Source organism: Bactrocera neohumeralis, chromosome 3 (assembly GCF_024586455.1).
Source record: "Bactrocera neohumeralis isolate Rockhampton chromosome 3, APGP_CSIRO_Bneo_wtdbg2-racon-allhic-juicebox.fasta_v2, whole genome shotgun sequence".
NCBI classification, from domain to species: Eukaryota; Metazoa; Arthropoda; class Insecta; order Diptera; family Tephritidae; genus Bactrocera; species Bactrocera neohumeralis.
Window position 1 is genome coordinate 13,717,575 of NC_065920.1, and position 15,845 is coordinate 13,733,419.

The following is a 15,845-nucleotide window of genomic DNA, read 5'->3' on the forward strand; positions in this document are numbered from 1 at the left end:
GAACAATCAAACAAACCTTTCCAATACTATATGATATGACACAATGTGATCGGTAGCACTGGAGATACACGACTGCAACGAAAACTACAGACAAAATACGAAAAGACTTTTTCGACTACTCAATATAATATAATATAAGTTCATATTAATATCCCAGCAGATCACTAAAATTTATAAAATTTATCGCAGCTAATTAAGGCTCGAACCAATAAACATTTCTCTAAAACTATCCATAAACTATCGCGCTATTCATGTCTTTCGTACTAGTTCAAATTGTGTAAAGCATGAAATGCGCAGTTGCTTTGGGAAATGTCGAAATTTCCACTGTATGGTGAAAATGTGTAAGCTTACAAGTGGCAGAAGGTAGTATGAAGTGTTTTAGATACGGTTATCTGCTGAAATGGCAATTTTTCATCAAGAAAATGCAGGCCAATGATATACCACCTAATAATCAGGTCAATGTTGTAGATATGATCGAAAGGTCTACGGCAAAGACTATAGTCTTTTTAATAATCTTACTAAATCTGATTTACAACACACGTGAAAGTTGTTCACTATGTGAGCTCACAAAAAATTTGTACTGAAGTATTTAGTCGCAAAAAATAAATAGTAATTTTGTAATCTACTTTAGGGAGGTAATGTTATGCGCCTTCCTAGACATTGAAGGTGCCTTTGACCACACGTCTTACACGAGCATAGCAAGAGCACTGCCTACCAGAATAGCTGCAAAAAGAATAGGGGGTACCAGTATTCGTCTCGGAAGTACAAAAGGCTGCCCACAATGAGGAGCCTTGTCGTGGACGAATCACTTGTGTTGCTAACTAACAATGGAATCCGCTGTCAATATGCGGACGACATTGTTATCATTGCCATTGTTCCGTTTACGAGACGCAGGTCTCTGCCTGTCATCAGGAACATGGATTCCACTCTGCGATGCAGCAGCATGTTGGTCTAACCATGGTCAAAGCTGATAGATCCTATATACACCATGATCGTGTGACCGATTGTCACATAAGAAGCGGTGGCTTGGGCCCTGAAGACATCGTAGACCTTGGCAGGACAAAAACTACCGAAGCTGCAACGATTCGCCTGTATCTGCATGTCGGGTGCCGTGCGCACATGTCCGACGGCGGCACTTGAAGTCTGACTGGAACTCATACTGCTTCAACTAGTAATTGGTCAAGTTGCCAAACACACACTGTTCCCAATGACAGCAGAAGGATTAGGCAGAAGTAAGGTAATCTCTAATACAAACTTAAGAGCGGAATCAAGTTCTTGTGGTTCATGACATCGTGACGGAGCACTTGAGCATGCGCAAGGTGTGTGCGAAGATGGTCCCAAAAGTGCTCACTAACGACCAATTTTTGAATAACGTAATCACAGGTGACGAGTCATGGATCTTTGAGTATGAAGATGAAAGGCAAGCATTTTGAGATGACAGAGAGTATCCAAGCAGCATGCACCTCGGCTCTCAAGACTATTCCGGAGAATGCCTTCTGTGACGTGTTCAGTGCTTGGAAATCGCGCTGGCAGCGTTGCATCGTCGCAGAAGGAGCCTATTTTTAGAGCTTTTAAAGAATTGTAACGATTGGTTCAATAATTTTTTTATTAATAAATTTTCTATTATTTTCCGGACAAAATATTAGAAAAGAGAACAAAACAAATACTGAAGCTTTGAGAATGTTGTGCCTTGCTATTGTTCTCTGCACGTAATTTTTAAAATTATTTTCTATGTATATAATTTTTTTTGTAAATTTCAATATATTTAGAATCGGTTTATATATGTATATATGATATTTAAAATTTTATTTTATTTCTAGTTGCCTGTACTAGAAGTATGTAAAATATTATAAGCATTTTGCGGGCAAATTTTAATGGCTAAGTTCGTCTATTGTTTGCAATTTATTTTTGCTTTCATATTGTTTAAACACAGTATTTTTAAATAATTTATTTTTAAGTATTTTTTTCAAAATATTTGTGCAATATGCAGCCTCAAGTGTGTATTTATGCAAATCCACGGAAATCGTTCTAAAATCGTATCCAAAATTACATAGCCGTAAAATCCCTGACAAAGCCTTTTACTGCACATTCAATTTGCTCAAGATTACAAAACAACAAATAGTAAGCAAATAATAATAATATGTATTAAGTAAGTAAGTACATATGTATGTATGCTGGCCGAGTAGCAAATTTCGTTGCCAAAAGGCAAGCACACAAACCGCACCTCGACATATCCAGACAGCAAAGTATCGGCGCATATTGGCGGTTGCCAAGTGTAAAAATTTATACACAACCATGCAACGATTGGGTATTGTGCAAAAGCACATTTCAAATTGGAACACGCAACCGACACAACTTGTTGTTGTGTATTTATGTGCTTTATATATAGTGTAGCGTGCAGTGTTGTTTGCATGGTGTTGGAGGCGTGAATGTCCTTGAAATGAAATGCGAAAGCCAAGGACAAACGATTTGACAAATACCCCCTGTGCAAATGGCACATAATCTATAATGCTCATGCGTCAATACTGGTTCCAGTTTAACCGATAATGCTATGGGTAGCTAAAATAGCAGTTTATAAACTTTTGTAATTTTGTTTATTTCAAAAGTAGGAATGTTCGTCTTTCGAGGAAATGAAAAGATGGGAAAAATTTTCATCGATTGAATTTAGTCTTTCATGTGACATAGACTATCCCCAAACTGTGTTAATTGTACGCTTAGTCACCTTTATCGTGTTATTAACGCAAAGAGTCACGGTGCTCATTACCATTAATGATAAACTTTATGCAAAAGTCTGAAAACTGCAATACTTAAGCACGCAAAGCATTTATTACCGTTACCTGAGAGAGATATTATATTAGCATACGTTTAGGCGTACGAGCGTGTTTATCTCGCACTGTACAACGCATTTATTTATAATCAGTTTTCTGTTTTTCTTTTTGCGTAATTTTACACAATAATACTGTACATACTATATATAGGTATATTAGGGCGGGTCGATTTAAAAATCGCCCATTGCTCTATGAAAATCATATTCTAGGGATCAAAAAGATACTTTGCCGAAGGAACCATACCTCTAAAACGAATTTTGATGTCCCCCAATTTGGGTCGAACCGTTTGGGTAGGAGCAAATTTTGAAAATTTTGACCCATTTAGAGTGCTCCAATCGAGTCCAAATGTATGACCGACCCCCACTAACTTTGGACTGCCGATCCACCCATGCCAGTGGCACACACAGATTATAGAAAAAGAAAATAAATAAAGAAACAACATAGCAATTTAGCTGATTTTTTCATGTAAATCACCAAAAATGGTGATTTTTTGAAATGATTTTATGGGGAACCCCCCAGGGCAGTTCCAGGGGGTGTGCCACTGGCATGGGTGGATCGGCCGTCCAAAGTTAGTGGGGGTCGGTCATACATTTGGACTCGATTGGACCCTACCCAAAAGTTCGACCCAAATTGGGGGACATCAAAATTCGTTTCAGAGGTATGGTATCTTATTTTGATCCCTAGAATATTATTTTCATAGAGCAATGGGCGATTTTTTTGCCTCCCCACAAATCGACCCAGCCTAAGGTATATACATATATTCATAGCACACTCTGAGTTGATTTCAATACTAAATTACCATCAATTATGGGTCAACTTTACTTGCGTTAAGTCAATTAAATAATTATCAGCGACATTTACTGGAACTCATTATCATTTTTATAATTGATTTCACTGGTATAGTTGTACATCATGACTGTGCCATTTCCGCAAATCTCTTTTATTGATTTTTTTTATTTTTTACACATGCTAATTTAGCATATATGCCATTACATATAACCGGTAGTTTATGGTGCGTAGTATATCACATATTATAACAATATTATTACATATATACTATGCTACATTAAGTCCGACACTAAAGGTTTTTAATTCGTACTCACCAATTTTCGCTATGCTCGCTGATAATATCCAAATGCCGATTATAAATGGCGTTTTCACTCTGTCAAAGTCAACTTGCGAGAGCGGATAGCGCTCCGGTCTGTGCGCATATGGATCATCGTCGTCATGTGCTGAAATCATTATCGGTGGTCTATGTGTATCGACTTCCTTTGGCTTTTCACTTGGTGTAGGTTCTGGTGCTATTGCGTTCGTTTGTTGTACAATTTTATTGCCTTCACTGTCACCAGCACCGCCCTGAAAAATAAATTTAAAAAATACAATGTACTTGGGACATAAGAAGGAAAAGGAAGCTTATTCCAAATTTCGTAAAATTTGTATGCAAGAAATAAATAAAAAAAAACTTGGTTTTTTGAATTTTTTCATATACGTTTTGTGGTTATGTGAAAATTCTGCGTCCAAAATGGATAGATGTTTTCGTTAGCTACAACGTTGCCATATAAATTTTTTCTATAGGACTCGTCATTTTGCCGGAAGTTGAGATAAACTGTTTTAACGCTTAAAAATTCAATCGCACAACCCTCCCCTTCCTCTTCCCGATCACAGATGGCTCGTAAATTTTTTTTTTACTATTTTTACTATCATTTTTTGGCGTTTCATCATGCTATGATTTTTTTGCTTCCAAAAATTTTATACTCTGGCCTATTAGAGATGAGTTCAGACGAGTATATTCAGGCTTTGTCCGGAAAGTAAAAGGACTGAGTCGATTTACATCAATTTATTGAACCAATCGTTACAATTCTTTAAAAACTTTCAAAATAGGCTCCTTCCTGCGTCGATGCAGCGCTGCCAGCGCAATTTCCAAGCATTGAAGGCGTCACGGAAGGCATTCTCCGGAATAGCCTTGAGAGCCAAGGCGCATGCTGCTTGGATCCTCTCTGTCGTCTCAAAATGCTTTCATCGGCCTTTTTAGGCAAGGAAACAAAAAAGTTCGGGGTGACCACATCTGGGCTGTAGGGCGGCTGCGGAAGCGTTGGGATGCCGGCCTTGGTTATGTAGCTGTTCACTAGAAAGGCAGTGTGAGCCGGGGCATTGTCGTGGTGCAACCCCTAATCGCTTGCGATGTCTTGTCCTATTACCTTCCGGACAAACCCTGTACGTTTCTTCATGCCTTATGTTACAGATAGTACAAAATTAATTTAAATGCCAATCGTTTGAAAGAATCTCAGGTTAAAAATTTGAACGACCGTGAAGGGGTTTTTGTGGCAAAAGGTCTCTTGGAAACGTATCGCCAATATGTTACCTAACATTTCATATTTATGAGTATTTTATTTCGATAACCAGCTACAAAATTATAGAAAATGCGTAATTGTGATCAAGTGATAAGAACAAAAATAGTCTTTCAGGAACATATAGAGAATTTCCGTATCTACAGATAAGTGTAAATATCACAAGTACTTCAAAATTAAATATTTTGTAATGAAAAACTTCAATGTAACCTCAGACGTCAGCACGCTATCAATCATTTAGGGCATTAAGTGTTAATTACAATAACTAAATTCTAACTGGAATAAGTTCAGACCATCGATAGCGCAAACTACTTCTAGCATTGATAACCAAGAAACGCGTTGAGCGTCAAAAATAGATAATGGGATTTTCCACATATTTTACATTTTACTGATTTATTTATGATAAAGCTAAACAATTTTAAATACAACAAATTACGCGCTGACACTATAAAATTAGTGTTCCAACAACTTTGAGTTATTTATAGCTCTGCAATTATCAAAGTTAACTAATTCAAGTTAGGTAATGCACACACACATATTTATTGTTTAGGCTCATAAGCTCCCAGACTTCTTTTGCACAATCTAACGACGCATGTAAGCGTCGAAAAAATGTCATTAAAAATAGATTTTTTTTTATAAAAAACGTTATCACAGAAGACATGTACAAAATTACACATAAGAAACATTAAGACTACTTTAAAACTCGCTTATTTATAAAGCGCTTGTTTACCTCTTTATCTATAAAACTGAACTGGACAAAGCTGCAATAGCAAAAAGGTAAGCGCAAGCGAATTTTGTGCGCGTTTGGACGCAGCACTGGCGATTGAATGTTAAATCTTGAAGTTTAATGAATAAAAATTAAAGAAAAAAACAGATTTTCATGTCGACCCAGACGTGGACATACTTGCATATATGTACATATATTGTATGTATGTATGTTCGTATGCATGCTCAGCATATCACTTTGCCAACTTTATTCTGCTACAAGCGATTGGCCTCATTTGCACCAATGTCTAGTTAACACTGGAAGTTGGCGGTAAAACCAAATCTAACCAACTCGAACTGCACTGTGCAACTTCATAAAAATATATTTAATAAATATTACTTTGGCTGTTAATGCTGCATGTGTATTGATGCAAACAATACGGCTTTTTGATAAACTAGCGTGCATATTTTGCATTGAGAGGAATTATGTCCATGTTAGAACAATAATAAATAACAGACATAGTCACTAATGTACGAGCATTAATTTTAAACGTGTCGTGTCTAGTCAATAGTTGCAGCATAATTATTGTTTGGAAAATATAATGCTTATTATATTAATAGAAAAATTAATTGTTTTGAATGTTGACACACTTCACACATTAAAGTGAGAATTATTCAATTCGCATTTGCATCAGACACACTGAACGTCATCACATAGCTTGGTGGCATCAGACACACTAATCGTATCGTTTGTATAAGAGAATCACTAGCACTAACTAAAATTGAATAGTTTAAAAATGGCAAAAAGTGGTCGACCAAAATGGTACATATTTGTAAGTATAAATATAAAAAATAAGTTGAAGTTTGATTAGAAATACGAAAAGACTATTTCGACTATCCAAATGCACCGTATCGCAAAACACTCAAGACGATGGTAGAATAGGTTGCTTCAACGAAATTAACCAACATTGCAGCGATTATTGTCGGTAACGAAAAGTTGGGAAGTCATTAGAATAATTGTATCATTTTCGAAGGCAACTGCCCTAAATAATATATTTGAATTTTTAATACTTCTCTTAATCTCTCATAATAAAATATTATACCAATGTATCTATGTTGAATTTCGCCCGCATTTAGCACTTCCCTACTTTATCAAAACTAGACAGGCATGAAGTGAATAAACCTGAAATGATCGTATACACCTAATGCAGCAATACTGCATCAATTGAATTGTGCAATATATTCGTGCAGTCTGTGTCTTTATGATACATATGTATGTAGGTAAAATGTTGAAATGAAAAGTAATTTTACTAATTTCTGACAATTGTCAGCCAAATTCCATAATCAATAGCACAACAAAATTTACCGGACAAGTCAATAACACAATGCAAATATTTGAAAAAAGTGCTTTTAAATAACTACTATTTTTTCGCAGCAACAAAGGCATTGACAAAGTCAAACGGAATTTTTCCAGGTTTAATTTAAGTCGATTGGCATTTGGCGAGCATGCTTTGTATGTATGTAAGTATGTCAGACATTTTCTTTTCAATTGGATATTTCTTTTTGTGCGGAAGTTACGAAATCTACAAGCAACTAAGAACTACGACTCGTGAGGAACTTTCTGTAAGTAAAAGAAGAAAAAACGTTAACTTCGGCCATACCGAAGATGTAATAGCCTTCATGGCTGCATTTTTATAGCATTAAAGAGTACAAAAAATCCGCACCTTGATTTTGATGGAACAATTTGAATGGCAGCTATATGCTTTAGTGGTACGATCTGCATAATTTGTGGAGATTTTATAGCGGTACCCGGTGTTATAATTTTCGATAAATTTTGTGAAGATATCTTGTCAAATAAAAAAAGTTTCCATTCAAGGACTTGAGTGTGATCGATCAATTTGTGTGATAGCTATATCTATAGCGATCTGGTATCGATGGTTGTGACCAATGAATTCTTGAGAAGGAAAGGACGTTTTCAAAATTTTAGAATGATATATCAAAAACTGAGGTTTTTGCATATACAGACAGACACACGGCATATGACTAAATCGACTCGGCTCGACAGGCTGATAATTTATAAATATATTTTATATGATATGTGTTACAAACATCGTAGCAAAATAAATATACCCTATTCAGGGTATAACAATTTATTGGTATATAAATAAATAAGGTAATTTTTCCTAAATTACCTAATAATTTAATACTACGCTTGATCACGTAAACTGTATTTTTTTATATTTTAATAATGGATAAAATCGGAAGATAACCCCTCTCACTCCCCATATAATGGTACTGTTAAAAATTACCAAAGCGCAATTAATCAATAACTAAATACGCCAGAGACAATCCTCCGAGATGGTATGAGAGGGCCTTATGAGACCTGGTGTAAAACTTGGACGATATAGTGACACCGCCCACTTTTTAATGAAATCCCATATCTCGGGACCCGACCCACCGATTTCGACAAAATTTGGTGCGTGACAGTTCTTTCATATTTCTATGTTCCAGTGTGAAAATGGACGAAATCGGACTACAATTACGCTTACTTTCCACAAAGCGCAATTTTAAATTCCACTTGATTCTGCCACTTTCCAGTACACAATTAGAAAATAATATAAAATTTTGTACAATAATTCCTTTAAAGTATGCCAACTTATGACCAAAAATTTACCAATTCCAACAAAAATCGTTCAAGCTCCTAGGTACCGAATATGTGGACCCAAGTATCTATATTCGATTTTTGAACGAAAGTTTCGATCGATATATGGGATATACAATTGAAATTCAGAGATAATCTTTTAGTAATAATAATATCTCTGTTTATCAAAATACTTCCCTAAGCCCTCATATATGTACCTATTATACAGATTTTCAAACTTCCAGGTGACTTTACACCACATATATCGGCCAATATGTGAGTTATCTCATTGAAAATGTGAGAGCGTGTTTTACTCGTAACAATGTTTCTTTGTGTCTAAAACGAATTTAATTGGACGAAAACTTGACCTAGCCCCATATAACTAAAATCAGGATTTTCGAACATACGGCTGCCTTTACTCCATTTGATTGGTAATGGTTTGTGAGGTACCTTAATGAATCGCTGGAAACATTTTAAGAGTATGTGGCATTTTAATAGTATAAATAAGATAAAGTCGTTTCACCCAACTCCCATGTACTACACGTAATGATTTTAGTTTTTCCAATAAACCTTTTGTCGAATATGTCGGTCAGTAAATGAGTTATATATAGTTGCTACTGCTAATTGCTTGAATTCCGATCCTCTGGTTAACGTTTTACACCTTAAGGTATATATTTTCCTGGCTTTGATTATTTCAGTTGCAAGAGTGTAAAATGGTCGGTTGCACCCGCACTTAGCCCTTCCTTTCTTGTTTAAATATATAATAACTTTCATTACTAGAAATTTGGTAATGATATATTCCGTTCACTATATGTGACGTTTATTGACTCTATAATTGTCAAATCAATAAATATTAGAAACTTAAATTCTGGGAACAGTAAAATTCAAAACGCGATCTCCGCTTGTATAATAAAAAACAAACAAAATTTGTTAATGCTAGAAGTTCAACAAATAGTTAAATAAAGCTGAGAAAGTCTGTCATAAAACGGGCATTTATAATCATAGATACATCACACATACAAAAAAGTATATGCGAATATTCATCATCAGCAAATTATAGAGGAAGAGAACAAACCATAGTGTAATATGAGGATGTCATTGTAAATGGCAATAAAAGCTAAAAGTGCTAATGACAATATTACTCATACTTCCAAGCGAAAGATTTTTGCTTATATAGCATCTATGTAAATATATTTAAACATATATTAAAGATGTCGCTTGCTGCTTCATTGCATCTGCAGTTTATATACCAGCAGCCATAAGCACACACACGTATGTATATTTCGATGTTTATTTGCACACAGAATAGTTTCTATTAAAGTCAGTCAAGTGTGTTTGAGTTGCATTTGCCTGACGGACAGTGCTATGTATTCATACATACATACATATATGCATATGAGTAAATATGAGTAACTAGATAATAGTCGCTCTGTTTGCTAGCTGCCCGTTCGTTCATAATAAACACTTTCAAGTTCAAGGTTGCAATATTAGAGCAATGAAAGGAAATTCCATTTGAATATGGTTATAAAAAAGCTACTCTATCATTACGACACAATATGCATACATATGTGATACATAGTTGTCACTGCTTTGGAGCACACAAATTCTTTAGTCTTTAAAAATTAAATCATTAAATCGAAATCTCCGAAACATGAATATGCGCAGATGAAATATGAATATAAGACTTGATCTAATATAAATACGGTTAGTCAAACATCGAAACTTACCGACAAACGTGCAGTTGTTGCACCGCTTTCGTCCTGCCTGGCCGCTTTTGAGGTTGTAGCAGCGACAACAGCCGCTGGGGTCGGTAAAGTGACGGGCGAACCATCGGTAATCACATTTTGTTGCGGCAAACTATTCGGACGGCCTTCAATGCGATTCAAGCAGGAGAAAAACACACAGACAACAAACAGAAATATTAGCTTGCGATTGGTCAGCAACTTTAAATGTCGCGTCGGCTTTCCTTTGGTAGTAGTATCATTCTTGTTGCCAGGCAGCGTTTGCGACTCTGTTGATTTCTTTTGTTGCTCTTCGCTGGATTTCTCCTGTTCTTGACGTCGCCGCGCATCTTTGAGGCGCGGATCGTCATGTTTAATGGTGACCGCATCACAAAAAGCAACAAATGCCAGCCAGAAGGTAAGCAGTTGCGCACGCGCTGAAGCAAAAGTGTCACTTTGTGCGCAAAACTCATTACTACGTATCGCTTCGTCAGTTAGCGTCGAATTTCTTTTTGTACCATGCACATTAGGTTTGGTTTCTTCACTACTACATTCAATTAAATTACTACGACTACTACTATTTTGGCTTAAATTTATAGTTGCGAGTTTTGGACTACGTTCACTAAACACTATATTATCACTATTACTATTACGTTTATCCTTATTATAAGCAGTTTTCCCATAATTCTTATTAACATAAGCATTTGCAAATGCTTCTTTGCATTTATTAGAATCACTAGCAGCATTATTAATATTACTTTGAAATATATTCATTATTTTACTAAATTTAGCACCATTCAAAACCGTTGTCACTTCGTTATCGACAAATGCATTCTCCGTAACTGTCTTACAATCAATGTACGATCTGGCATCGCCGCCTTCATTAACCGTAACATTGCCTATCTCGGCCGTATCCGAATCGGAATCACAATTAGAATCAGAACAGTCATCATCTTCAATATCACTATCAGCAATAGCGCTTTCGTTGCTACCAGCCGCGACTTTGGTGGTCATCGTCGTCATTGTCGCCATTGTTGTCGTAGTCGCGGCAGCAGCTGCAGCTCTTTGACAATTCACGCACTTTACTTGGTCTTTTCGCAGGTGACACCAGCAAATACTTTGCGTTGCACTCAATTTTTGTGCCAATGTGCCGACGCTATCATACACATGACACCCTACAGTAGCAGTCTCTTTTATTTTATTTGCCATTCGGTACAGTTCGCTGACACTGGTATTGTGCAGGCGACTCGATCTTGTAGAATTTTTCGCTGTGGTACATATATTATTATGGATTAATTTATTTGTTACATTAGCATTACTAAAACGAGCAGCTTCTTCATTGGAACTTGCATTTATTAGCATTACAGCAATTAGAACGTTGCAACGAACGAAAAATCTGGTGAGTTGAAATTTGCTGACGGAGTTGTAGAATATATTAAATGGCTTGGTTTATTTACTATATCCAGATCTTTATTAAATAGTGAATCTTGACGATTTGACTATTTTCTTTTGTGATTGGCTTTCGAATTACAGATTTTTCAAAATCGTTGAGCTTTCCTGCTGGTTTTCATTAGTCCACGTTTTGAAACTGTAATGAAAAAAAAGTTTATTTAAAGACAGTTTAATATACATATATGTTTCGAAAAATGCAATTGGAAAATTTTTTGATTTTTTAAACTTTTTTTTACTCGAAAACAAAATTTTATGAGCACACCTAGTGAGAATTACAAAAAAAAATGTTAACTTCGCTTGCACCGAAGCTATTATACCCTACACAAATACAAAATATTCCTTACAAGAACTGTGAACAATCAGCTTGTATGGCAGCTATATGCCAGAGTAACTCGATCTGCACCATTTTTTTTGAAGATTGAAACGTTGCCTTGGGCAATAACCCATGTAAAATTTCATAGAAATATCTTCTCATATGAAAAAGTTTTCCATGCCAGCGCTTGTTTTCGATCGTTCAGTTTGTAAAGCAGCTATATGCTATAGGAATCCGATCTGAACAATTTATTTGAGGATTACACCATTGCTTTAGGCAATAATTCATGCCAAATTCCTTGAAGATATATACACGCACTTAGTTCCGATCACACAGTTTTTATGATAGCTATATGCAATAGTAGTTCGATATCAGCGGTTCGAGTACGAATGCAAAATTTCAGATCGATATCTCAAAAATCGAGGGACTCGCATAGTTATATATATTTTATAGAGACCTACGGTCGAAAAAAAAATTTACAAAATGGGTGCTTTTTTGAAAAAGTTGAATTTTACCTAAAATTTTGGTCGTTTTTAGATTGGATTTTGTATTAGATCAGAAAGCTGGAAAATGTAAGAAAGTTTGGAAAATGTAGTTTTGAGAAAAAATCCGGAGCTGTTTGAAATGAGCGGTTATATTACAAAGTTGTAAATCAAAAACTATTTGAGATATCGATACAAAAATTTAAGACGTTATTTCTAAAGCTATAACCTATCATAATATGCAAAAATATGTTTTTTTTTTATTTTAAACTAGGTGTGCATCTCTAAAGTACTTTAACACTGTTTACTAAAAATATGAATCGTAAATGATTTATCTCTTCAGATAATCTATAGAAAAATATAGGAAAACTCCTCGGATTATTTAGTTGGTTATTACCACAAACTTTCAATGCTCATAAAACCATATATGAAAGTCCTAATTCCAACAAGCTTAGATAACCAATTACATACCGGTTATTGTTTGGTAATTAGCATAAACGATCAGTACGCTTAACATCAACTACGAAAGTCTTAATTCCAACAAGTTCAGCTTGTGTGTAACCGATCTGTAATTACCTAGTAGTCAATAGTAAAAAAATATTCAATAATAATTAAACGCTATTGCATTTTATTACTAGCAGATTGTCATTTTATAAAAATCCATAACACACAAACACATTGAAGCAATTAACACAAATTAAATTCAAAATAAATATGAAATAATGAAAAAGTTCACAAAATTTACACTTTGTTATCGCCTCTTAATCAATTTAGTATAAACGCCTGCCAACTCAATTGAATTATTAATCAACAAGCACAAAAACTTTTTAACCACTGAAGCAACAAGCCCGGCAATAAACAATGCAAAATTATCAACTGACCTGTGGCAATAACCGATTTAAACTGGTTAAAATCACTCTCGCCAACTGGTATTTAACGTCTTTTACACACAGATCCTTAACGCCGGGCGCATTTTTCACACCATTTCAACAATTAACAGATGTGATAAAAATACGACGGGTTAATTGAATTTTAAGTGAGATCAAATGCCAAAATCTCTAGCAAATACTTAACAAGGAATTAAAAATCAAAACCAATTAATCTGTGCAGGAGAGAGAGTATCGGTCTATTTGCTTATTCGACGTGATAATATTGATATTTGTGAAATAGTATATAGTATATGAAATAAGCAAGTGCAACATCTTTTCACGTCAAATTCAACTTTTTCGGTTTGAAATTTCTTTACATATAGTTTGGTATAATATACCGAAAAGAGTACAATAACCTCCTAATATGGAAAATAAATAGACATGGATAATTTATTATACATTAATTTTTTAATTCGCACTATAGAGATATTTTTGCAGACAGAAAATAATCCATTAGCACTCAATTATGCCTATCGAAGATGTGTGTGTCTGGGTAAAGTAGAATAGTGTTGTAGCGGTAATATGAAAGAAAGTACGGTACAATTCAAACCAGCAATTCGGGACGGGGTATGAAATTGTCCACGATTATTTTTTGAAAATTTTTAAAATATACATTTTTTAATTCGGTATATATTCAGAGTTTTTTCCAATGGAAAATATACGTAGAGCCGAAAAAATTAAATTCGTTCGGTATTACCGAAATTTAAAGCTATACTCAATTAAAATTTAAGCGTCGTAAATACATAGCGAAACAAAAACTTCACACTTCAAAAAGATTGTACCAATCTAGGAAAAAAATATTCATCGAAGCGGTTTGCGTGTACTGAAGTCTGGGTCATATTTGATCTTGAGTGCATGTTTTCAGAATACTTTAATGGATATCATTTGTATAGCCGACGTAAATTATGCAGCCTTAAGAAGGGGCTTTGGTGAAAACTTTGCAGTTAGCATATATAAGGGTGTATTATACGGTGTTCCAGGTCAAAAAGGTACTCCGGATACCTGCCCAGCTAAAGAACCAGTACAGGGAAAAGGCCGCTTTAACGACTACGATGAAATGCCTTAAGGGGGTATTCTGGTCTAGGATTTCGAAACAATCGATTTTTTTTTGTTGCATATTTTGAAAGTTTAGACTTTCAAAAATTGGACCTTGGAAAGATTTTTCAAAATTCGACTTATTTTAGTCTCTATACAATGCTCTATCGTGTCTGCCTTGGATTTCCAAAAATTTTGATTTGAAGTATTTTTAAAAAATTAGGAAAGGTCGAAAAATCGGTCAAAAAAAATTTTTTTAAGTCGACGCCATTTTGTTATTTTTTTTTTTTTTTTGAAAATGGTCAACCCGATAACGACATCCTTACTAATGAAGAATCTTCTTATTGTTTGAGTTTTAGATCTCTACAAGGGTTGAAATCACGTCAATCAGTACGCACCGTTTTTTTGAAGCCCCCACTCCACCGGCCCGTATCTCGACGAATTTTCGTTTCTTTTTCTTGTAATTTTTTTTCTATTATTAAAATGTCAATAAAAAACATATAAAAAAATGTATAGTAAAAATGTTTTTCATTTTTTTTATCTTAGTTTAAAAAATTCCTGAAATTCATGCGTTTAGACCAGAATACCCCCTTAAGGACATGCAGTAGCGCTAAGATCATGTATAAACGCACCTCCTCTTTTTCGACTGACTGGAATAGCTTATATACTTCTATCCCGTCTTTTCAAGAACTCATCTTAGATATCAGTTCAAAGGACTAGATGAAATATAAAAATTAGATATGAAACTACGTAATAAGCTTTGGGATCTTGTATTTCAATATTTCAGTTCGAATTGAACTAAATCTTCTCACATTGCAAGGGACCCATAGGTCTACGTATTGCGTGCCAATCATCCAGCCAGTACAATCTAACCGAACCTGAGAAGTAGGTATTTAATAATAATACAGATGGCAACTTTCTATCATGAGACGTCACTGCCTTCCATTATCACATTTTAAAGTGCTAAATACTTGGCAATTTCCATATGCAATAAATGTTTAAACAGACTTATTTTTAAACAAACTCATGTTTTGCATTTAGGCAACGGCTATGCTAACATATTAACATTTTTTACTGCTTCTTTTCCGTTCTTTTGCACAATTTATTAGCTCAGTCATTTAAAATAGAAGTGCAAATTTGCACATAAAATAGTCTTATTTGCAGATATTTGATTATTTGAACTAAAACTCTGGTAAAATCCAGTTAAATGTAAACACGTGTTTGCCGTTGATATGATTTTTGGCTTACGTTGGAGATTAGACTGCTTACATACATATGTATGGTATGGACTTGTATGTGTTTGAAAACAAGACTAATGTGCGCTGTACACTGGTTGATTAATTTTATGCGATAGTGGAGAGCTTCATTCAAAAGTCAACAAACTAGCTTGT

General features: G+C 34.8%; 1 protein-coding gene across 17 annotated transcripts in view; it reads right to left on the reverse strand.

The window, feature by feature from the left end:
- Positions 1 to 11,619, reverse strand: part of LOC126753563 (sodium/hydrogen exchanger 3) — a 56,923-nt gene extending 45,304 nt beyond the window's left edge. For all 17 annotated transcript variants that reach the window (XM_050465098.1, XM_050465092.1, XM_050465101.1 and 14 more), the window contains exons 1-2: positions 10,250 to 11,619; positions 3,932 to 4,184 (exon numbers count right to left, since the gene is read on the reverse strand). In XM_050465098.1, coding sequence (XP_050321055.1) covers positions 3,932 to 4,184; positions 10,250 to 11,605 — 1,609 coding nt within the window. In that variant the 5' untranslated portion in view covers positions 11,606 to 11,619. The remainder of the gene's footprint in view (positions 1 to 3,931; positions 4,185 to 10,249) is intronic.
- Between the last annotated feature and the right edge of the window lie 4,226 nt (positions 11,620 to 15,845).